Genomic DNA, 24,871 nt, shown 5'->3' on the forward strand with positions numbered 1-24,871 from the left:
CCCCCCCCCCGAAAATTTTTTAGCCCCCCCCCCCCCCCCCCGAAACGAAATCCTGGCTACGGGCCTGCCTAAACATATAACTTCCTTTGACTGTTCGAGAGAACAGTCAACCCAAGTAACCTTGGGTTGTAGTTTTTTCGGGCTGTATGGCCATGTTCTATAAGCATTCTCTCCTGACGTTTCCTGAGGCAACCTCTGAGGATGCCTGCTATAGATGCAGGTGAAATGTCAGAAGAGAATGCTTCTAGAACATGGCCATACAACCCGAAAAACCTACAACAACCCAGTGACTCTGGCTATGAAAGCCTTCAACAATACACAAGTAACCTTTTTGCCATGTCATAGCTAACATTGGATGTAAGAGGGGAAATAACAATTCTGTATAGATATCTAATCTGATTATCACACATGATTCATTGCCATAATCTCTGGCTTCATTCCAAACCTTTAAAAGTTAAGGCTAAGGAAAGAGATTTCTCTGGAACTTGCAAAGCACTGTGTATGGAAAGAAAACCTTCAGGGAATCACAAGCCTCTATGTTTAATTCCACTTTAAATGAGGAGTGGTATTTTGATAACCTGAATGCAAAGCAAAAGAAACACTTCCCCAATTACCTAATACCTATTATAAATTGCCAGTATAACTATATACAATCAATATGTTTATGTCTGCAGTGCTACATCTAGTGGAAATGCAGAAGGCTATGATAACGGACATATTTGTTGGAGTGCCAGATCTTTATCTTGTCATTGCTTCTGTATTTCCTGTAGAGTTAAGAAATATAATTCTGTAAGGTCTTCATTGAGTTCCTTATGACACCAATATGCTGCCACTAATTCAATAGCAAGTAAAAAAATGGGTCAAGGCAGATTAAAATGACTGATTTATTTTAAAATCTCAATTTCTTTATTCTGGATATGATTCCATGAAGACGTTGTTATTTAAAATGCAGAGAAAACTTACTGAGGTCTCTCTAAAAAATAAATCCAACTACAGTTGGCCATTGGTATCTGCTGGAGTTTGGTTCTAAAAACCCCATGGATACCAAAATCTGTGGATGCTCAAGTCCCATTAAATATTGTAATGTATTAAAACAGTGTCCCTTACATAGAATGGTAAACAACTAGAACAAGTGCCAGAGAGAGTCTGAAAATCTGTGAAATGGCAGGAGGCTACAGCGAAGTATGTCTACACATCAGCAAAATCAAGCTTTACTTTTGGGAATATTTTTCCCAAATATTTTTTTTAGTTATGGTTGGTTGAATATATGGATTCAGACCACATTCATACGAAGGGCTGCATATGGAGGGCTGACTGCATTCTAAATATGAGCTGTTTTTCATCTAATTTGATACAGAGGATGTTTTTTTATTTGGACAAATTAGTACTCCTAGTTTTCCACTTGTATCCTATCTTTTGGAATTCCCCCACTCATCTTTTATCTGACTGTACCACATGTTGTCAACGTCTGTGTTGCATTTCTTCCTTCTGTTTTGCAGTTACCTTGTCTTATTTATAGCTGGGTCTAGAAATGGCCAGTACTAGAAATTCAGGAACTGGAAAATCCTACTAAATTGTGTTTCTTGGAAAGATTTTGACAAGATCATATTAGTTGTTCTGCCTCAGTTCCCCCCCCCCCCCCCTTTCAGATTTTCTTTCCTCTACATGTTCGAATCTCATTTTTTAGTCTGGTTTCTTTTCAAATGAGGAACAACAAGAAACCTTGGATTTAAAGATTGATGTCTTCTATAAAGTTTACAGAAACGAGCATATACTTTATAGTGGTTACAATAAAATAAGAACATAATTTAGAAGATCTTTGAGCTGCACATGCAAAAGTGAGGATTTGTGAGCTTTATTAGCTGTTCTGAGGAGTCTATGAGGCTAAACATGTCTTCTTTTATGATAAAAGAATATCTGTTTTGAATAATGTATGCATTCCGAAAAATATCTCATGTTGCATCAGAACTGTGGAAGTGAGAATCACAGTGAATATATTTTACTATTCAGAGTGCACTGCTACACAACTTAATTCAAATCACTGTTTTGCCCTCATCTTCTACCCCTTCTGTTGATTTTTAATATAAAAGGAAGGTGTCATTGGGTTATATGCTTCAGTGCTCTCCAGCAGCTATTACACAAATGATGGTTAATGTAGGTAATCCAGAAGAATGCAGAATAGAAAATATCAGTCCTTGGTATCCACTGGGGTTCTCCCTGTAGATACCAAAATAGGTGGAGGCTCGCTCCACTACATAAAATGGCATGTGAAATGTCTGCTCTATAGAATGGCAAAATCAAGGTTTGCTGTTTGGATTTTTTTTTAAAAAAAATTCAAACTATGAATAGTTGAACCTCTCAATACAGAATCTGTGGAAATGGAAGACCAATGGTACAGTCAATGATAGTCAGTAGCGAAAAAAAAAACTGTTATTGTTGGGACAAATCACTATTCTATTTGATTTTTTATATTTTACAGGATCAGGGAAAGAGATAACAATGGATCTTTTGCTCTCTGCCTCCTCAATGAAGGAAAGGTTCTACATTATCGCATTGATAAAGACAAGAAGGGAAAGCTCTCGATCCCAGATGGAAAGAAATTTGATACTCTCTGCCAGGTCTGTCAAGTGTCCAGGTGTCATTTATTGTATATATTGAGAATGTAAAAAGTATATTTGGGGATCAGTCTTCTTTCATGAACTAAAACTGCCCAACATCTTTTCAATGTAGCATTACTATCTGCTTGCAGAGATAACTTATGCTAGCAAGTTGTTATGTGACACATGTCATTCATTGATTGGGTGATGGTCTGATGCACAATATACAGCTGCATTATGTCACCAAAATGCCCAGTGTTGCCACATGTGCAACTCTGGCTCTTCCAGTGTCATGTCTTTTGAGAAATAATTCATAGTTCACCCTTCATGTATATCACAACTTATATGTGCATGTGTCACTAACAGAATGTCAACCTAAACTACAGTATTTACTCAAATCTAATGCTCACCTTTTTTGGCTCCATTCCCTCACCACAATTAGGGTACACATTAGATTCGCGTAATATGGTAATCTTCGTGCTGAGCCAAAGCAAAAAGGGAAGCTACTTCAGAAGCACCTGGAGCTCCTATTTGAGAGATATAATCTCAAATGTAATTGCCATGGTCCAATGCTGTGTAATCCCTGGATTTGTTTGGTGAGGCATCAGCATTCTTTGGCAAAGAAGGCTCAAAACCATTTCAAACTACAGCCCCTGTGATTCCATAGCATTGAACCAAGGCCATTAAAGTAGATTCATTCTACAACATAGGTTTATTTTCCATTGGTAAAAGCTTTAGTGTACTAACACAATTGTTTTTAAAGAAGGAATTCTAAGCAGGCAGCAACTTTAATGGCCAAATTACGGAGTGCAATTTTTTCTGCTGTGCACTTGGCAGCAAATGCTTTTTTTATTTTTTTTATTTTGGTTTCAGGGTTTTGAAATTTGAAGTGCGCATTAGACTCAATGGTACAATAGACTTGAGTAAATATGGTACCCCATATTTACTCAATTACCTATTTTGCCATTATATGTAGTGGAAAAAAACAAGATAATAGTTTTAATCACACAAGTTCCTATATTTTATTCAGTATTCTATTTTCATAGAAAATTTAGTTGATTTTGCTTGCATTTGTGGTTAAATAGATTTCAGCTATCTTGGAATAGAAGCTAAGTTACTCATGAAATGGGAATATAATGATGAAAATGCTCCGGCATCTTTGTTAGACCTCTATGGAATGCATTAAGCCATAAGGAAAGTTAAGACTCACATCTGGTTTCACTAGATATAGATATAGATATGGATATGGATAGATAGTATGTATTGAGTCAGTATAAAAGTACTGAGCATTTTCAAATTGAAAGGTATTTCATCTTTTACAATTATACTAAATGTAGTTATAGTTATAATGATGCCTGAGTCAGGCTTTGAATTCCTGCTTTGTCATAGAAACCCAGTGAATTACCTTTAGCTCACCCTAAGACTAAGTATAAGAGTACTGACTTACTCAAGGTAATTCACAAGTTACATTTGCTCAGTCTAAGAGTAAGTCAGTACACGCTACTGAATAAATCTTGCAAAGAGAACTCTATGATAAGTTTGTCATAAGCCACCATTGATTTGAAGGAATATAACAACTAATTTTGATATCTAGAATACACTTTGTTGATTTAGAATAATAGCGGCTGGCTGAGAAAGAAGGATTGGCTTCATTACCTCCATCCAACACTATGTTTGCTTTATCTCCAAATCAGGTATTATATATTTGGTTTGACATATAGTCTTCTTATCAAAAATTACTATAGAAACCCTATTGGAATCCTAAATTATGATGCACTTTATAGATCAGGTTGTCTCTACACCTAGCATACTATGTACACCATTCAGAACTGAGAATTGTAATATTTTATTACTTTTATTACATGAATTTCAAATGTACCATTTCACCATACTTATAATCACCGTTTTCTGCACAAAACACAGCATTCTTAAACAAAACAATCCTGAAGCAAAATATTAAAAGAGTTTTAGTTCTCCCCTAAAGTAGCCACTGAGGAGTGCAAAATGGCAGGGTTTGGGGCAGAAAACAGTACTCTTCTACTGCTCTTGCAATTGTCGAATTCTTCCCAGTTGAGTTTAATGAGTGTCAGGAATCCTATTTTTTCAGCTAGGAAAAAAATAATAGTGAATATTCTTTCCATCTGTGATTTCCACCTTCTCACTCACAAAAAGATAAAGGAGTGTGAAAGGCCATAGGAAAAGTAGAAGAGCCCACATTACAGATGGATAGACTCAATAAAGGAACCGAGATCTATGCAAGGCTGTTGATGAAAGAGCGACTTGGAGGTCTCTCATTCATGGAGTAGCTAAATGTTAACGTCAACTTGATGGTAGCTAATAACAACAAATTCAAAAGGCATGCCACTTGCTTTGCAAATTTTGTTTAACAAATGCATTGAGAGCAAACAAGTGACATTTTTCTGGCATGGAGATGTTCCATGTGACTATCCTGGGAAAGAAGGCTACGAGTTGTTTTGCATATATTGTTTTACCACCTAGAGAAGCATAAGGCAGAGCCTGACATCATTTTTTCAAAAAAATTAAACATCCATGGAATATTTGTACATGCAGTGGCATCTAAAAATGTTACTATCTCCTACCCACCCCATATTAAATATCAATATCTCTTGCTGTCTGATAAGTGGGAGGGTGTGCTGTGAAAGTTAAATGTAAGTGAAATAAAATTCAGGATAGTTAAAAAGTAGCGCTCAGAACCCTTGGAACAGTTGTCTCACACTATATTACCTAAATATATAAAAAGCATTTTGGGAGCTAGACATCTGAAATAGTTTGATAGGAGCAAAATCTTTGACTGTGGGTCACTATTATTAGTTCTGTACATTGTTAATGAACTGTGTGCATTGATTTCTCTGCTCTGATAGTCTAATTTTGCTGTTTTCTTTTCATGACAGCTTGTGGAACATTATTCTTACAAAGCAGATGGCCTTCTAAGAATAATCACTGATCCAGTTCCAAATCCAAATTTCCACTTAACAAATGGTGAGTGACTAATATTTTTAAAGGAAGATGGAATTCGTGTGCTGTGTGCATCATTACTTGACCATATGATGCATCTGAGAACATAGATGCCATGGAACAGCTTCCACAGACCATTCTGTTTTAGATTCAGCCTAGAAAATTAACCCATGTTGACTGAAGGATTCTGCAGGCTAGAGTCCAAAAACGAATCTTTGTAAATTATATAATCGACATTTTACAAAAATCCCTAACACTAAAAAAACTATGACTTTCCTATTTATCTATGAGAAGCTTTTGCTTAGAGTATGATAAATAATTATCTGAAAATCCATAGTAATTGTTTAATATAGCTTTTCTCAATTTAGTAGAGTATTGATTAGAAAACAGATTTTCACTTTTTTGTTATATGGGAAAAGCACAGCAAGCAAAGACCAAATATGAATCAACCTAATTATGCAACATAATTTTTTTATCTCAAAATTAGTTTAAGACTAGATTAGATAATATAGTGCTTCATATACTTTAAAACTACCTTTATTGCCAAAGGTATCCCAGCTCCCAAATCCCCTTTGGATATTTCTGATATTATCCAAAGGGGATTTGGGAACTGGGATACCTTTGACAGTAAAGGTAACATTCTCTCCTGACATTTTGCCTGCATCTGTGGCCTGCATCTTGAGATGTCTGAAGATAGGTTCTGTAGGTTTGTTCTTATGTTGAAGTTGGAACAGGGACATTTTTAAGTGTAACTCCAGATAGATAGATAGATAGATAGATAGATAGATAGATAGATAGATAGACAGACAGATATGCATGCATACATTCTTTGGGTAGGGGTATATATAAAAAGCTTTGATTTTGTTTGTTTTGCTGTATGGGCTCCTGTTCAAATGATTTCACCTCACTTTCTGTCCTGTGATAATGGATTTTTTTAAAAAATGTGGCTTATTGTGGAAACAAGGATTGGTGATAAAGCTTCAGTTGAGACATCTTTTCTCCATCATAACTCTCTCGGGGTGAATTTCCCTTTTTAGGGATAGATAACTAGATAGGTTCATAGTTAGACTTATTTAACAGCATTTCGCAACTACAGTTAATGAAAGAAAAGTCCATCTTTGTTTATTTTAGTTTACTGACTACATGAACTTCAATAAGTTCATGCCAGAGATCCTTGCATATCTTCTCCATAAAGGAAGTTTTTTTTTCTTAACCTGACTTTTCTCTTGGAAACCTATCCTGATAAAACAATTGCTGATAGATTTCTATTAACAAACATATTTCATTGTCATAGGACAATTTGATTTTGGCAGTACACCAGCACTTCCTAAACGTCCAAGTAATAAGGTAAGAAAATATACTGGGAGAAAAGCAGTAATCATTACTTTTTGTAGCATTATGAAGTCTCAAGTTGTTTATTACTCTTTGAATACTTTTTGAATTGTAAATGTTTATAATTTTCTTAAAAGTTGGAAAAATTAATTTGTGTTATATGGATTTTTTTAAAAAAACAACCGCTGCCTTTAAATATTACTGAACATGAAGTTGTGTAAAAATAGTTTACCAAACTTGATACTGGTTGTGTTGTAATGGTACAGCTATCTACAGTTGTCTTAATTTTCTGAGATAAGGAAAAACTGACTTTGTTTTCAGAACAACCTAGTTCAGGTGTCTTATTCATTTGAAACAAAATATAAAGTTATAATTCCTTGGTCTTCCCTTATAAATTGAGCAGCACAAGCAATTTTAATACATTTGGAAGTACTGAAGCCACACAGACTGAGGCAGGAGAGAAAATCATGGAAACTTTGCTTAAAGCCAGGTTCATCAACTTCAGTGGATCTATAGCAGTGGTTCCCAACCTGTGGTCCATGGACCAGCAGTGGTCCACAAGAATGAAAATATGGTCCGCAGCCTCACCAATATTTCACTGTTGCCTCAAAACCATGTGGCAATGAGAAAGAATGATCTCGCAAAACCCTCTTATAGTGCCGAGGCAACAGGACTATTGGGAGGGAAGAGACTGACTACCCATAAAAGATTACTGCTACCACATCAGCTCTCGATTATTAAATACGGTTTTCTGTGGGTGAGCAAATGGTGACTACTGGATAGCATATGTTCTGTTTCAGAAACTAGAGCTGATGTGGTCTATCCATTGCTATTTTCTGAATCAGCCGCACAAGTAATTAAACTGAATCTAAAGTTGAGCAAAAATGTATTTGTAACCTTTTGGCACTAATGTTGGAGAGTGATCCCTGGTCAAGTGCTCCCTGGCTAAAAAAGGGTTGGGGACGACTGGTCTAGAGCACCATTTTCTGCCTCAGGTACCCTTCAAGGGGTACAACATTAAAGCTCAATTTCTGTTTTTCAAAAACAGGTGGTTTTTATGCTTAACAATTGAGAATATCACTGTGACCTTAAAAAAAATAGCCACCATTGCAGGGGCTTACTTGAGTGGATGAGCTAACTGAAGAAGAAGGTGTATATGAGTGTTTTGTAACTCACTTTGGCTTTCAGTAGTGCATACCATAAAATGTAAATGCAAAGACTTCAAATATTCGACTTCCAAGTTTCAGATGTTTCACCTCCAAAAATGGTTAGGAAAGTAATCACTTTCTCTATCCAGTTATATTTATTGACACATATGTTCTTGTGTTGTTGTTTATTTAAACACACGCACACTAAAAGAACACATTTGCTTCAAATCAGGTTTGAACTTCAGAATCCAGAGGTAAAGCAACAGTGTCTCTGATTTATTGTCTTGATCCAGTCACAAGAGGTGCATGTATACTGTAGAATTAATGCAGTTTGACTTCAGTGCAATGGAATCATGGAAGCCTTCTATGTGAAAGAGCCGGTACCTCCCCAAACTGTGAATCCCATAATTCTGTAGCATTGAGCCATGGCAATTAAAGTGGGGACAAACTGCATTAAGTGTACATGCACCTCTTATGATTGTACCAAGACCATAAACCAGAGACCCTGAAATGATAAGCTTTAGTTCATAATTGTGAGACCAAACCCAATGGTTTTCAGATGATTGCTGCTCAATGCTCATCTGCACAATTGGTGTTAAAGATTGAAGAACTGATTCAATTGACTGGGAAAAGGGGAGGTCTCTTCATGCAAATTGTGAAGAAATATACAAAAGAACCCACATTACAAAATGCAAATAAATTATATTCTTGGTGGAAAGTTTAGAAACCACTGTTGTAGAAGATAAAAGGAAACCGGTATGTGTTAAATTCTTTCTAATATTTTTCCTGAGACACTTATTTATCCTTTTGATATCCTTTATGGTTTCTAGAGTTGGTCAACAGGTGGAATTATCACCAGACTCAAATCATACACTTTCCCAAAGCCAGGAGGCCAAAAGGTGCATAAAAACATTAATATATAGATGTGTGGGAAAACTCTCACTTAGCTTGCTCACATCTCTTTTGATGGTTTGACTTTGTGCTTTGTTGCTAATCCGCTCTGCATATTTTCAACTGCTTTCACCTCTTACCTTAGTTTGTAGCACTAACACATGGTTTTTGTTTATTTTTTTAAAAAATCATAAGGAAATTGGGTTGCTTAGAACAGACCAAGTAAAATAAATGGGTTTTAACTTAATTATAACTAACTTGTTCATACAATAAAATTTTGCAACCTGTTATTTTCTGGCAGTGATATAATATATGTATTACAGTTGACCCTTTCTATTTTCTGGGATTATGGATGCAAGACTCCAATGAAAATGGGAAAACTATGAATGTAAAAAAAAATGCTGTCTTCTTTACTAGAATCAATATCTTGGTCCTCAAGCACAACTCTGGTCAAATCTGCAAAAGTTGAATCCACAAATATGGAAGGCTGACTGTATTACTGTATTAAAAGTTAGCTAGATGGTAATTTTAAAATTAGGTCTCACTTTTTAAAACTGAGGTGTAGTATTTATCTGCTATTCTGTCCTTCCCCCGTCACAAGTTTTAGGGATTAATGCTAGTTTTATATTAACTGACCAGATCTGAGAATCTGCATTCTCAGCACATGTAGATGATTTGGAAGCAGGTCAAAAACATATTTTGTAAGTGGTGATTTCCCAGCTCTGCTGAGTGATAGTACAGTATCATGATGCTCTGGACAACAGACAGAGACTCCAACTCTTGTTAACAATTATTAGATATGTGCGCGAAATTCATTCCCACCTTTCTACCGTTTCTTTCATGTCTTCCAATTATTCAGAAGCATGAAACAGAAAGGCCCCTTCCCACATGAAATTCTGCTCGACATGAAAGCCTACCTTACAGCCTGCTTTTGTGTGTTTTTGAACTTGCCTCCATGCCTTGGAAAGAGAATGTGTGTCTGGTGGGTCATGCAGGCACACAGGCCCGGAACTCAGCTGCAGGTGCGCTCTGGGCCTGCCTGAACATCCCACCACACACACATTCTAGGTGGGTGTGGTGGTGGGCCATGTGTAGTGGGATGTGCAGACAGGCCTGGAGCGGGCTTGCAGCTGAGCGCCTCTTACTTTAGAGTAAGAGGTGTTCAACTGCAGGCACTGGCAGGAGCGCACACTTTCCAGGCCTGTTTGCACGCCCCACCACACATGCATTCTCGGAGAGTTTGGCAGGGCGTGTGTGGTGGGGTGTGCAGGCAGGCCCAGAGTGGGCCTGCAGCTGAGCGCCTCTTACTCTTACTTACACATACTAATTCTCTATTGTGAGCTACAGCAGGATGACAGCATCTGAATATTTATATGTGGTCTTAATGGAGGAAATGATTTGTGGAAGATGGAATTGGACTACTCGGTCACATAGACATTTATAATATCCAGGACATTATATTTTCCCAAGATGGATTCGGTACTTTTTCTGTGTAATCTGTGTAATCTCAGCTTTGATCATGTAGCAAAGGATAGCTGGGGTGTATATTTTCATGTAATCCACCATCTTTTTTCCATACACATCAGTTACCGGGCTACTTAGTACTTTTGCTACTTAGTTTAAAGCATGCAAATTAATGTTGAGTGAAAGGTTGTACAATATTCCAACCATGATTTTCCAAACCTAATGAATCGTGTCACACACATCCAACAACTCTTCAGCTATCATTAACACAGAGCTTCTAACTTTATCATGTATCATGGAATGGAATCAGTCATAGAATGGAACCAGGAATACTAAACATTGACACAGTCCTCTATTCTGCATTGGGTGGAATAATTTAAAGCATTGGGCATGGTTGTATTGTTTGTAACTCAGCTTGCCATAAGTACACTGGTGATATTGAACAATTTTGATTGGCTTCAAGCTGATCAGGGACATCAGGCAGCTCAGAATCAGTCTCAGGCAGATTCTAATACAATAAGAAGAAATTTGTCCATTGGCCTTTTGTGTATGTAATAACGACCACCCCCAAACCCACATGGAGTGTTACAATATGTTTTGAAAATCCAAGGCAATGCTGCAATGCAATACAGTCTTCACGATCATAACTTTTCCCCAAACCTAGTTTAAGAGGCATCAGCTAGATTGACTTGCAGAGGTCTGTTTTGTTGGATTTAGCGAGATGCCTTTTCCAGCCCACTTCCACCAGAGCTTTGTGGTGCAACAATTAGACGCACGATCTCTATCACAACTTCTTGTTTTATTTCAGGTCCATGGTGAGAGAATGCTGAAAATATAATCCTTCTGTTAAATTGGTTTGAGGAGTCAAGTTAGGAGATATATAATTACAAATTCATAATTATGCCTGTAGGGCCCCGGTGGTGCAGTGGGTTAAAGCGCTGAGCTGCTGAGCTTTTTGACCAAAAGGTTGCAGATTCGAATCCAGGGAGCGGCATGAGCTTCCGCTGTTAGTCCCAGCTTCTGCCAACCTAGCAGTTCAAAAACATGCAAATGTGAGTAGATCAATACATACCACTCCGGCGGAAAGGTAACGGCGCTCCATGAAGTCATGCTGGCCACATGACCTTGGAGGTGTCTACGGACAACGCCGGCTCTTTGGCTTAGAAATTGAGATGAGGACCACACCCCAGAGTCGGACACGGCTGGACTTCATGTCAGGGGAAAACGTTTACCTTTACTTGTAATTATGCCTGTGGTGTAGGATCTTGGCCATTGCTAATAAACTGATATTTTCCAAATTTGCTCAGAGAACATACTTATGGCATTTATAGATTCTTTTTCATAAATTCTGTTCACATGAAATTTTACAATTGCAGCAAAAGCTGAAGCTGATCTTATAAATGAAGCTATACATGCTTCTGTTAGGTTACCACTAGAAAATAGAAGGGAAAAGATGCTCAGAATGAAACAATCATGCAGGGAAGAACGTGACTCATGTTCATAGTTTTTTGGTTTTGTGTGGGTGTCAGGAGCAACTCAAGAAACTGCAAGTCACTTCTGGTGTGAGAGAATTTGTCATCTGCAAGGAGGTTGCCCAGGGGATGCCCAGATGTTTGATGTTTTACCACCTTTCTGGAAGTCTTCTCTCATGTCCCCGCATGGGGAGCTGGACCTGGCAGGGGGAGCTCAACCCACTCTCCCCGAATTTGAACCACTGACCTATTGGTCAGCAGTCCTGTCAGCACAAGGGTTTAATCCATTGCGCCACTGGGGGCTCCATATTCATTCGTCATATAGTAGAAATTTATTATAAGCAGGTTTCAGTGATACCACTACAAAGAATTACTGCTTTCTGCTATTCTGAGTTCTACTTACGTGAATGAGGCTGCACTTCCTCCTCAGGGAAGAAAAGATTAGGGGCTGTACCCCATGGTTCCTATTTTCATTCTTCTCTGCTTTATTCAAAACAGAACTTTTGAATCTTCCTAAGCAGGTGCAAATATCAGAGTACAGCGTATATATGTCATATGCGAAGCTCATGGTTTGGATTAGTTACCACTCTGTTCTTTTTGCAAAATACTGCACCACTACTGGCAGGAAAATTTAATTGTTTCTATGTTTAGGTATTTCTGCAGATGTAGGTATTTCTGCAGATATACATATTTAAGTATTTCTGCAGATAATCTGGGATCATATCCTTGAATATAAGTTTACTGTTATTATTGTGCATTATTTTGTATTATTTCTGATGTTGTTTGCATTTTGTAGGGCACTGAATGTTTGCCTGTCTCTGAGTCCCTTTTGGGAGAGAGGTGATCTAGAAATACATTATTATTATTATTATTATTATTATTATTATTATTATTATTATTGAGATATGAAGCAAATGAAACATGCATACATGTTTTGTAAATGATAGTATGTGTGTGCATCTATTATGCATAACCATGGTCATGCTCTTATCCTTCACTCCAGGGGTTTTTGGTTTGTGCAGTAAGACTATAATAAGCATATTATGCATTATATTTGCATGTTTACTGTATTTTAGTTTTGAAGCAATGTGTATAGCTTGCCACTTGCCTCCTTGAAAAAGAGAGGCCAGAGAGGAATGGTCTAATTCTCTGATTCTCTTTTAATTCTCCAAAATCATAGTTTCTCTAATGATAAACTGAGGCTGGATTTACACTGCCCTATATCCCAGGATCTTATCCCAGATTATCTGCATTAAACTGGATTATATGTGTCTCCACTGCCAGATAATCTGGAATAAGCAGATAATCTGGGATCACATCCTGGGATATAGGGCAGTGTGGAAGGGGCTGAAGTAGTGCATGAATTCAGCTGCATACCTCTTAAAACAGAATTTGCAAACAATAACATAGCAAAACACAGACATTAACTGTGCTGCAACCTCACTACTAACATGGTATTTTATTAACATGGTGTGGGGGTTTTCTTGGTTTGTTATTTTGCCCTTTGTCTGCCTATAACATAGGCTTAGAGCTGATTCCCACAATATATTTTCTTTTATAAATTGTCTACATGCAGGCAGTTCAGGAATGAGCATACACTTCCCGCAACATAAGTGAACTAGATGAATACACATCAATATAGAGACACAATTTTCTTTTCACTGGTTGTACTATCCTGGTGATTGTACCCATCAAGAGGCAGAACTGTGTGCACAAAGAAGAAAACAGCATATGTCAATAAGCTTTTTGAATGTTACGTTTTATTCTAAAAATAAAACCAAGGGCTTGGAACACAAGTTGCTAAGGTCCCATTCACACTAGAGAATGATTGCTGCCTCCAGCAGAATTCTGGGTTTTGTAGTTTAGGGAGGAGCCTTTAACAGCCTCACTAAACCACAAACCCCAGAATTCTGCAGGAGGGATGCAGAAACCAGATTTAAAGTGGATTCATTCTCTAGTGTGATGAAGTATTAAATGTGACAGGAGACACCAGAAAATAGGAAAAATTGATGAACGCATCTATGTTATTTACTGCAGTTCCAGATACTAAAAAATGAGTAAACCTGAACTCACTCTCCAAATTACTATTTCAATAGACATGTATGTTAATGAACTAGTTTTTATGGCCAAAAAAAAACAGTGAACACTTACAGCAGGTTCGGATATCAGTGTTGGTCCAAGTTTGGACTCTTTTAACTCCCAGAATCCTTTGACTAGCATGGCCATCATTGCTGAGGAATTCTGGGATTTACAGCTAAAAAATTAACTTTTATAACTCTATGAAAAAAAACCCTGAGCAGCTTTTTTAGCAGAAAGAATTATAAATAATTCAGTAATTCTTTCATCTTAAAGTTCTCTGAAATATTTGCAGAACCTTCATGGTATATGCTGAAAGTTTGTGCTTTATCAGTATGTGTCTTATTTTGCTGGCATATATGTAGGTTATAGCCTGAATGTGTAGGTAAGCTTTGCTCCCTTTCTTATGCATTCCTTCCTCCCTACAACTGTCATTGCTTAAATGTTGTCAAGTTCTCTTCTCTTGAACCTACCCATGTCACAAATGGCACTAAGAGAAAAATCTGTTTTATGTGCCTCAGCCAGTTATCCCTGCTCCTGTCCGAAGTGCTGATTCTTCATTATTTAACGACTATGTTCTACGAAGGAAGCGAGGTAGGCAATTATATCTAAGTTCTAGTATTGAATGATACTTCATTTGACAATAAATAAAAGCTGTCCCTTGCTATTTATTTATTTATTATTTGCAGTATTTATATTCTGCCCATCTCACCCTGCAGTGGACTCAGGGTGGATTACAATGCACATATACATGGCAAACATTCAATGTCATTTAGACATACAACATATATAGAGGCAATTTAACATTCCAGCTTTTCCGGCTTCATGAGGGTGTGCTCGGTTCCGGCCACCGGGGGAGCTGCTGCTTCACCATCCACTTCTGACACCAGGTCCTTTGATGGAGTACTTCCTGCATGCTGCTGGAGGGTTTTATGGCATCGTAAATTAGTTGAATTAGCCTCCCTGCATAAAACGATTTCCTACCTGACAGATGTAACTGTCTTTCGGGCTGCATAGGTCAACAGCAAACTAGACTATTAATGGTCGGGAGTTTACTCCGCCCCAGGCTGGCTTCGAACTCATGACCTCTTGGTCAGTAGTGATTTAATGCAGCTGGCTACTAACTAGCTGCACTACAGCCTGGTCCTAGCATATTATTAGAGCAGTGGAAGAGCTTATTTATTTCACTATAGATTCAACTTTACCTATCTCTTCCCCTGTGGGGCTAGTGATACAGAAAGTAAACTTAAATCCTGTGTGGCATATTTTATTGTGATCAGTTAGTCTCTTCCGTACTGTACATTTAAAAACTCATTTTGCCTCAAATGTGTCAGGTGGGCATCTGCTGCATTCTAGTTGCTATTATAATGTTTGAATTCAATCCTAAGTTTCTTATTTTGACTGTCCCCTTGATTTGAAAAGTATAACGATTTTTGTTGCTTTTTAAATAAAGGTTGGTGGCTAATACTTGAGGTGATAATCTTATACAACACTCTTATTACAACACTCTTGTAAAAGTGTTGACTCTGAAGAACTAAAATTATTCAAGAAAATCCAGTTGAAAATATAGAGCCTGGGTAGGAGCAGCTGTGGTATTGACTCCTCCATATAGTGATGGATGCGTGTTGGATAGCACTTGATTAGACTGATATAGTCTTGTATGTATTCTTTTCCAATTTAACATCATAAAATGCTAGTAAGAGTAGAGCAAAATGTTTGCTAAATCTCGGCAATTGGTGAAACTGTTCAAAAACGAAAATAGTTTGTTCTGCACCATTGATTATAACATTAATGACCTATCCATTCAAATGGATATCCAGTCAAATGTAATATCACTCAGCTAGACAGTACATATAGCTGTATTAATTGGTTTTTTTTAGATTATCATTTTAAAACACCTCTTAACTTTCACCATTGCTATTATTCCACTTTATTCCACAGGATTTACTAACATTAAGCTTCATACTATGTGGAGTAGAGATGGCTAGAAATAGCTAATCTTTTTTAAACATCCAACAAAACAATAGAAATCTGGTAAGCTTAAGTTTGGTAGTAAGATTGAGATTGGGTGGGATGTAAATAACAAAAGTGTAGAAACATTAATCGGGGAAGATGCTGGAAGTCTCTGAAAAAATGGTAGATGTCAAGAAGCCAAAGAAAGAGGAAGAGACTTGCTAACTAATTGGGGAATGATCTATGTAAATACTGAAAGGTTATGTATAAGGACCTCATCAGACAGTGGTCCATAAGCCAGGGGACAGTGGGGGAAACTGTCAGGCAGCACCCCACATTGCCCTTTTACATCACATAGTGTTTCCCTTCTGCCCCCGGCTTTGTCATGGGCTTCTTGAATGAGAACACAGATAGTCAGCCACATCCTCATGGCAGCCTCTGAACATGCTGTCAAGATGGAGCTGGGACAGAACCCTGCCGGAAATAGCCCTACATCATGTGATGGGCTCAGTCAAGCTCCATCCTGGTTACATTTTGGCAGTGTCCAAAGGAAGAATCCTCATTTGAGGAGGTCACTAATCTGAATGCTTGTTGAAAACTACCAACAGGTTTCAGAAAACACTAATGTTTAGAAGTTCAGATTAACAAAGGCAGTGTGGATAGAAATATAGAGGTGACAAAAAGACAAGTTCATATAATAAATTTTACAGTTCAATGTGCAGGTGATCAAAGGGAAGCTTTGCCTATGGACACAGAGGTCTATGAAAGTCCATATGCCGATCCAGAAGAGGTGAAAGCTAAAAATGTCACGCTTGACAGAAGTTTGCTGATTCTGGAAGATCAGGAACTTGGCTCTGGTAATTTTGGCACTGTAAAAAAAGGCACTTATGAAATGAAAAAGTAAGTTATGAAATGTATTATCTTAATATTCCAACATTTTATTCTTGTTTTTTTTTCTCTGTTTTTGATACCACTATGTAAAATGTTTAACCTTCATATGATATCCTTTGTGTGCTTAAAAAGAAGCAGGTTCCGTAAATGATAGTTGTTTCTTCCTTGGTATTAGGACTCCTTGGGATTCATTCATTCCCATTTTAACTCGGTCATCTACATTTTTTCATGAATATTTTGGACACACCAAGTACATAAAAATGAGTCTATGTAAAAACCGTGGTGGTCAGGAAGAAAAAATAGCACTTCCCCCCTTTATTTTAATACGATGTCTTGATAATAGCTTTTAGAATTGGTGAGGAATATTCACCAAGGTCATTTCTTCCATTCTTCTAGGAATGAGGTAGCTTGTGGACTACCCTTGGCTCTGCAAATATTAATGTAGGGGGCCTTTACAGGCTGGGGGTATTCTGTGAATTAGGCAATGTAATTTATTCATCGGAAGGGTTGTATATGAGCATGATTACAAAAAGAGTATGAAGTAGATTATGCAAATGCTATTAATGAAATACACTTAATGCTACACAGATGCTTACTCTGGACTTTCCCTTGCAGGGGAAAAAAGGTAGTGGCTGTTAAAATTCTCAAGAATGAAAGTAATGATCCCTCAGTAAAAGATGAATTGCTGAGAGAAGCAAATGTTATGCAACAACTGGATAACCCATATATTGTCCGGATGATTGGTATTTGCGAAGCTGAGTCCTGGATGTTGGTCATGGAGATGGCTGAACTTGGCCCCTTGAATAAGTATTTGATAAAACACAAGTAAGTTGAACTTCATTTTTGTCCTTCAGTAAATAAACTTACGATAATTTACTGATTTTTGAACATGAATAAGTAAAACTGGTATAATCTAAGTTGAACAAATTTGTAAAGTAAATGATCTATAAAAACATTGGGAACACAGATGTTGTTAATATATGGGAATTTTCTAAATATGTTTCATGAACATACCTAAGACTTCTAGTGTATTCTATTGGAGCAATGTTCTATAGTCATTTGAAGGGATCGAGACACAAGACTCTTGTGAAAGTGGTAGAATAACCAATATCTTAAGCTCAACCATATTTAATACATAAAAATATGATATAATCTGTAGATTCTTTTACAAGGTAGACAAGGCCGGCTAGTGGGATGGGCAAATACTGAAATTCTCGCCTCTTTGTTATTCTTCCTGATAGCAACAACTATGTTTTCCAAGTGTCTGGAAACTCATTTATTTTGCCAGGAAAAGAATAAAACTGAATATTATTGCCATTCCTAGTAGACACACATTTATTCCATGGTAAAGGAGCCCTCAGTGGCACAGCAGGTTAAACTACTGAGCTGCTGAACTTGTTGACTGAAAGGTCGGCAGTTCGAATCTGGAGAACAGGATGAGCTCCCACTGCTCAGCCCAGCTTCTGCCAGCCTAGCAGTTCAAAAACATGCAAATGTGAGTAGATCAATAGGTACCACTCCAGCGAAAAGGTAACGGCGCCACTTGCAGTCATGCTGGCTACAAGACCTTGAAGGCATCTTCGTACAACGCCGGCTCACCATCTTAGAAACTGAGATGATCACTACCCCCCCCCCCCCCCCAGAGTTGGATATGACTAGACTTAAATGTCAAAGGAAACCTTTACCTTTTAAAGGTATTTGTGTGCTGCTTTGCACACCTGAAAAGTGTTTCTGTGAAGCAGCCCACATAAAACACAGGGATTCAGTTAAAGTTGTATCAAAGTTTGGAATGCAATTATAAAATGAAATAAGGAGGAATGCAAATGTAGTTCGTATTACTCATAGCCCACTTGTGTGTGTGTGTGTTTTCAGAGATGTCACAGACAACAAGAACATTATAGAGCTTGTTCATCAAGTTTCTATGGGAATGAAATATTTGGAAGAAAACAACTTTGTGCATAGAGATCTAGCTGCAAGAAATGTGTTGCTGGTTACCCAACATTATGCCAAAATCAGTGATTTTGGACTTTCTAAAGCTCTTGGCTCCAATGATTATTACAAGGTAAAATGCATGCATTGACTCATCTTTCCTGCCATTTGTCACTTGTGGTGTGATGTTATTCTAATTCATTTCCAGCTGAACAGGATAATACATATAAGTCCCTTGGGAGAAAACAACAATTGTTAAGAAAATGTTCTCTTGAAAACCTATACATAGACCTCTTGCAATATGATAATCTTCTGTCCATTTGGTAAATGAAGATTCCACATGGTATCACGTGAAGCATTGTTACAGACATACTAATCATCACATTGGGAAGGGCTGGACCCAGCTGGTATAATTATGTTTTTACATCCATTGGATATGGGCAACTTTGGGAGCTAAGGCAATTTCTCTTCTTGAAACTCATGAGGGGCCTCACTACCATGGTATTAAACAGGAGAAGCAAAAATTCTACACATACAACATAAGGATGTTGTTTAAAAGCAGAAGGGCTTTCAGCGTGCAAGGTTATGCTGCTGCTCCACCACTAAATTATAGTTGCAGCTTCAGCACCATGGGTGGTTCTGAAGCCTTCTCGGTGGTGGCTCCTCCATCATTGCCCTCCCGAGGGAGATCAGGCTAGCCCCCACTCTCTAAGCCTAAAGACATGGTTTTTTCAACAAGCCTTTGGCCATATTTAGTTTCCTTTAATGAATATATGTGAGGAGAGGACCCATAGATTTCACCAAGCACTTTACATGACTAAGATTGATTACTGTTGTTTATTCCTGCAGCTATTGCTGTATTTTATCGATTTTACCTGGTTTGTGTGAAGTGAGATATTTATGTTGGCTGTTTTGTTACGTTATGGTTCCTGCAATTTTTGTATTTTGCGTGTTTGCTCCTTTGAGTGCTTTGTGGGCCGCCCGAGTCCCTCCAGGAGATGGTGGTGGAGCATAAATAAAGTTTATTTATTATTATTCTTTTACCCTTCCCAGTTAGAGCAACTTCCCTGTTATTCATGACTTCATTGGCTCTTTGCATCAGAAAAAGCTTACTACAGTAGTGGCTGACCTCCTTTCTTTTCTCCTTACCATAGAGGCAGGGGAGTAAACTCCTAAATATTCAGGGGAAGATTAGCTTTAAAAGCTTATTGTTGGGTTTTATGATAATTTTATGGAGTTATTTTTATTATTGTTACTTTGGGCATTATTCTAGGCAGAACGTTATGGGAAATGGCCAGTCAAGTGGTATGCTCCAGAATGCATGAACTTCTTCAAATTTTCAAGCAAGAGTGATGTTTGGAGTTTTGGTGTGCTAATGTGGGAGGCATTTTCATATGGCCAAAAGCCATACAAGGTAACTCTATTTTGTTCTTTATTACTTCTTAACTCCTAGGGCCCTTCCATAAGCCCTATATCCCAGAATATCAAGGCAGGAAATCCCACATTATCTGAATGTGGACTCAGATAACCCAGTTCAAAGCACATATTGTGGGATTTTCTGCCTCGATATTCTGAGATATAGGACTGTGTGGAAGGGCCCCTAGAAATACCACTGGATATTATCTAGCTGGTGAGGGAGGGGAAAATCCTGCATTAAGGTATTTTGTCTGTTACAATATATCTCTGTGGGCGGAGGGGGGGGGGAGATAAATTGGGATGTTCCTATCAGTTATGGCCAAGACCTTTATCCTGATGGTGTACATATCTATTATTTATCGGTCACTATTTTGCAGGGTATGAAAGGAGGAGAAGTTGCTCAGATGCTTGAAAGAGGAGACCGAATGGAATGTCCTCCAGGTTGCCTGCCTGAGGTCTATGAATTAATGAAACTGTGTTGGACATACAAGTGAGTAAATCATACAAATGTTTCTTCTTAACATACATGGAGTTGTTTCAGTTTTTCTCTGTCTACTCTTTGTTTTGTTTTTATTACCGTAAACGATGATGAAATGATGGGAAAACCATTGGTTATGAAGATGTCTTCTTTGCATTAATCATAGTTACAATTCACTGCAATTTGGATTTGCAATCTGGATTTTTCTGAAATCGGATGTTTTCAACCTTAGGAAGGCCTTCATTGGGTGATTTGCATTCTCTTTTGGTTTGATTGGCTTTTATAATATTGTTAGATTTTTTTGTTATTGTGTGTTGTCTTTCTGCTGCTGTTGCTTTTTCTGCATTACATCATTTATTTAAGCATTTCTGTAGTGCCTCCCAGCCATAAGGAAATAAAAAGCAATGTAAACATCACAATGATAAAACTCTTAGACACATTTAAGTATTCTTTAAATAAATAAAATAAATTTAAGTACTCTTTAAAAACTTCTAAAAGCAGTATAAAAACAACCCTATAATCCACGTTTGAAGCAGTTAAAACAGCAGTTTCAAATATTGAATGCTATGAAACAACACTGTTTTGGCTGCTCATTGAAAGCCTGAAAGATACAGCCAATCTAACTTCCTTAGGTAAGGAGTTCCACAATCAAGGTGTTGCTACAGAGAAAGCCCTGTTACCTGCATCCACCAACATAACATCACAAAGCCTCATCTGAAGATCTGAAAGTATAGAGGAAGGTTTTTTATTTGTTAAATATTTATTTGTTCTCAGCTGCCTAGACATGTATTGTCGAAGGCTTTCATGGCTGGAATCACTGGGTTGTTGTAGGTTTTTGGGCTATATGGCCATGTTCTAGAACATGGCCATATACCCCCTAAAAACCTACAATGACCCACTGCCTAGAACTCTTTGTAGAGTTTTCTTAGAGCATTTCTCTGAAAGACAATACTTAAAAATGAGGGCTTCGGATGCTACATGTGTCTCTAGCTCCACTCCGAGATCACCAGGGAGCTTATTAAAACTTAACTTGTGGTCTGCCACTCCTTACTGTATTTTTATCTCCTTGCTTCATGTAATGGAGGTGAGGCAACAGTGGACACTTGCGCTTTGTTACTCAAAGATAGTAACTGGATTTATGTATTTTCCTCTTGTGCCTCTAGTTGTTTCAAGCTTTACCTAACTTTAGTTTTAGATTAAATAAAAGTCAACATTTGTTCAAAGCCAACCTCAATGTTTCCAAACTATTACTTTTTTTCAAGTGAGCTTTCTATGAGTCATCATTGCTGCTGCTCTTGGGAAACTGCTATTAGGTTATCTGATAAGAAATTTGTTGGTGCACAGTAAGTGAAGTTGTTACATGACAACTCAAAGCCTTGCTCAGTAATGCTGGTGATAAACCTGTAATAAAATAGATTAGGTCTTGCTTATGTGGCTATAAAGAGCAAGGGAACAAATTGTACATTTTATACAAAAACATGTGCCTTTCTTTTTTGCAGTGTTGATGATCGGCCAACATTTTCGTCAGTGGAATTGAGGCTTCGCAACTTCTATTATGACATTGCACAATAAATATATTCAGACTTGTATGACCTTTGTGAAGGACAACACAATGGCAGGCAGACCCAAGAAACCTGCAAAAATACCAACATGTTCTCCAGCAAAACCATTGTGAAAAAGCTTTGCCGTGGGACCACCTCATCACTTTTCAGAATACTTCCACTTTTTAACTTTAGCAAAGTACAGTTCCAGAAATCTTTGGACTTTTATAATTATTTAACCTATTGATACCATGATGGATGTTTCCATTTCCTTTCTTTCAGTATGGTACTTGTGGAGTCAAGAGATCTTCAGTGTTTTAATTATTGTTGTGAAGAAACATTAATACTGCCATTATCATAGCTTTTCCAAGGAGCTTACAGACTGGGGACTGATTTTGAGTCAGAATGGCATCTTTACATTGTTCTAATTAATAGTATCCACCCTTAAATATATTTATGGAGTGACTGTGCAAAGTATAAACCATGGCACTATTTTTGCCACTTTTGCTTAGTCCTAGTTTAAGGGCCCTCTTGTGGCGGAGCGGGATTAACCGCTGAGCTGCTGAACTTGCTGACCAAAAGGTTGGCGGTTCAAGTCTGGGCAGCAGCATGAGCTGCCTTTTAGACCCAGCTTCTAGCAGTTTGAAAACATGCAAATGAGAGTAGATCAATAAGTACAGCTTCGGTGGGAAGGTAACGGTGCTCCATGCACTCATTCTGGCCACATGAGCTAGGAGGTGTCTACAGACAATGCTGACTCTTCGGCTTAGAAATGGAGATGAGCACCAACCCCCAAAGTCGGACACAACTAGACTTAATGTCAGGGGAATCCTTTACCTTTTAGTTTAAGGTAATCTGTATGTATAACTCCAAACTTTCCTAAATAGTAAGGGGCTGCTGTTATATTACTATGAAAAGGAACCAGTCAAATGACAATGCATATTGGGACCATTGCACAGAAGGATCCTGCTCAATGGAGTTGCCAATGTCCTTCATACATCTTCAGTAACAGAGTTTCTTCATGTGCTATGTAACTTCATAAAGTTACATAATATAAACCATGATAGGTAATCCTGGGCGACATCATACCATATGGAGGTATTGCATATTTTGAAAAATCAAAGTTTAAAGCATAAAGGCTTGAAATTAATATGGTTTATTTTGTATATCTCTCTAATAATATATGGAGTTAATCATGCATATTCTGTAATAACTGGACTCAAAAACCATGCTGAATTGTGTCATCTTGCTATTTTTATACATTTCTCAGAAATCGTAATACAACTCTTTCATCTGTTTCCATCGCAAATGTATTTGATGTAGAGGAATTCAAGACCATTTGTAACTTCTGTAAAATAAGCACAACACATCATTTCATAAGTATCAACATATTTATAATGCAAATGCAGATGAGCTCTAAATTTAGCACATGGAGTATGTACAAAGACTTCCCATCTTTGACTAAATGATAATGATTTTAAAAATCCAGTATTTTTCTTAAAGCTTGATCTAGGCAACTATGTTGAAAGAAAGACTTTCTGTTTCTTGCTTATCTCAGCTCTTTTAAAAATGGTCTTAAATAGTTTAGCCAGATTGAATTACATTCATGATAAAATCCTCTGCCTACATTGAAGATAGGAGTCTATGTGATAAGCCTTTTGCAGAATTTCCTATTCTGGACTTCAAAAGACAACTGTACTTTTATGCAACTATGCAATTTATGTTACTATGCTAACCAGGCTTAGCAACTGTGTATAGGATTGTGATATGCATCTCAGTTGCTGCATGTATTTGTTGGAAGAAAGAGAAGTTTCCCCATCTCTCCACTCACCTACCCAGGAAACGGGGGCTGAGATTCTGCACCTCAATCAGAACTACATTGATGATTAGCCATTGTATTTATGTCTGACCACTTCACCATCAAATCTTTCCTTTTGCATACTGGCAGGGCCCCATTCAAAAGGTTTCTCCACTTCTACAATTGAGGCACTGCAAAATGACATTTACAGTGCTCTACCATTCTCAGGGCACATTGAGAAGAAGCAGCTGGAGAGACCCCTCAGGATCCATTAGTAAGTCATCCTCTCATTTGGTGGATGTCATTTCCCAGTGTCCCAGTCTGCAGTGCCTTGGGAATCTTTTGATTAAGGCCCTGTCAAGCTCTAAAAGTAAGTTTTGGGGGGTTGGGGAGCAGGCCTGTAGCGAGGGGGGGGTTTAGGGGTTCACCCCCCCCCCCCGAAATTTTTCAGGTTAAAAAAAATAAACCTGGTTTACTCATTAATTTTAACAGGTTTACTAATGAATTTGGTTAACTGGTTAACTTCCCCGCCCTCCATAGACCAGCACCCGGTGCGCCTCTGCTGCTGCCATCTCTGCCTCTCCTTTCCCCTCTCTCTCTTCTCTGAAGCAGCGCGGGGAGGGGCGTTTCTCCAGCTAGCCAATCGCCTTCGGCCTTGCGCCCTTTCCCAGCCTGATTGACAGGAGCAGGCAAAGAAGGCAGAGCCGGCCAAGGAGAGCCTGTCTCTTAAAGGGAACGCTCGTGATTCAATATATTTATTGTCTAGGGGCACCCTTAGAAAGGCATATATAAAGGGAACGCTCATGATTCAATATATATATATATTGAATCACGAGCGTTCCCTTTATATATGCCTTTCTAAGGGTGCCCCTATACTTGTAGAATTGCTGCAGCTTGACATCCCTTTAA

General features: G+C 37.9%; 1 protein-coding gene across 5 annotated transcripts in view; it reads left to right on the forward strand.

Moving 5' to 3' along the window:
- SYK (spleen associated tyrosine kinase) overlaps positions 1-23,684 on the forward strand; it is a 47,748-nt gene extending 24,064 nt beyond the window's left edge. For 2 of the 5 annotated variants that reach the window (XM_060762020.2, XM_060762019.2), the window contains exons 4-14: positions 2,480-2,618; positions 5,510-5,597; positions 6,868-6,920; positions 8,884-8,952; positions 14,478-14,550; positions 16,620-16,809; positions 17,416-17,625; positions 18,673-18,862; positions 20,003-20,143; positions 20,523-20,635; positions 22,123-23,684. In XM_060762020.2, coding sequence (XP_060618003.2) covers positions 2,480-2,618; positions 5,510-5,597; positions 6,868-6,920; positions 8,884-8,952; positions 14,478-14,550; positions 16,620-16,809; positions 17,416-17,625; positions 18,673-18,862; positions 20,003-20,143; positions 20,523-20,635; positions 22,123-22,195 — 1,339 coding nt within the window. In that variant the 3' untranslated portion in view covers positions 22,196-23,684. The remainder of the gene's footprint in view (positions 1-2,479; positions 2,619-5,509; positions 5,598-6,867; positions 6,921-8,883; positions 8,953-14,477; positions 14,551-16,619; positions 16,810-17,415; positions 17,626-18,672; positions 18,863-20,002; positions 20,144-20,522; positions 20,636-22,122) is intronic. The other 3 variants (XM_060762022.2, XM_060762023.2, XM_060762024.2) reach the window with 3 other exon arrangements.
- The last annotated feature ends 1,187 nt before the right edge of the window (positions 23,685-24,871 follow it).

The sequence above is a fragment of the Anolis sagrei genome, chromosome 2 (assembly GCF_037176765.1).
Source record: "Anolis sagrei isolate rAnoSag1 chromosome 2, rAnoSag1.mat, whole genome shotgun sequence".
Taxonomy (NCBI): Eukaryota; Metazoa; Chordata; class Lepidosauria; order Squamata; family Dactyloidae; genus Anolis; species Anolis sagrei.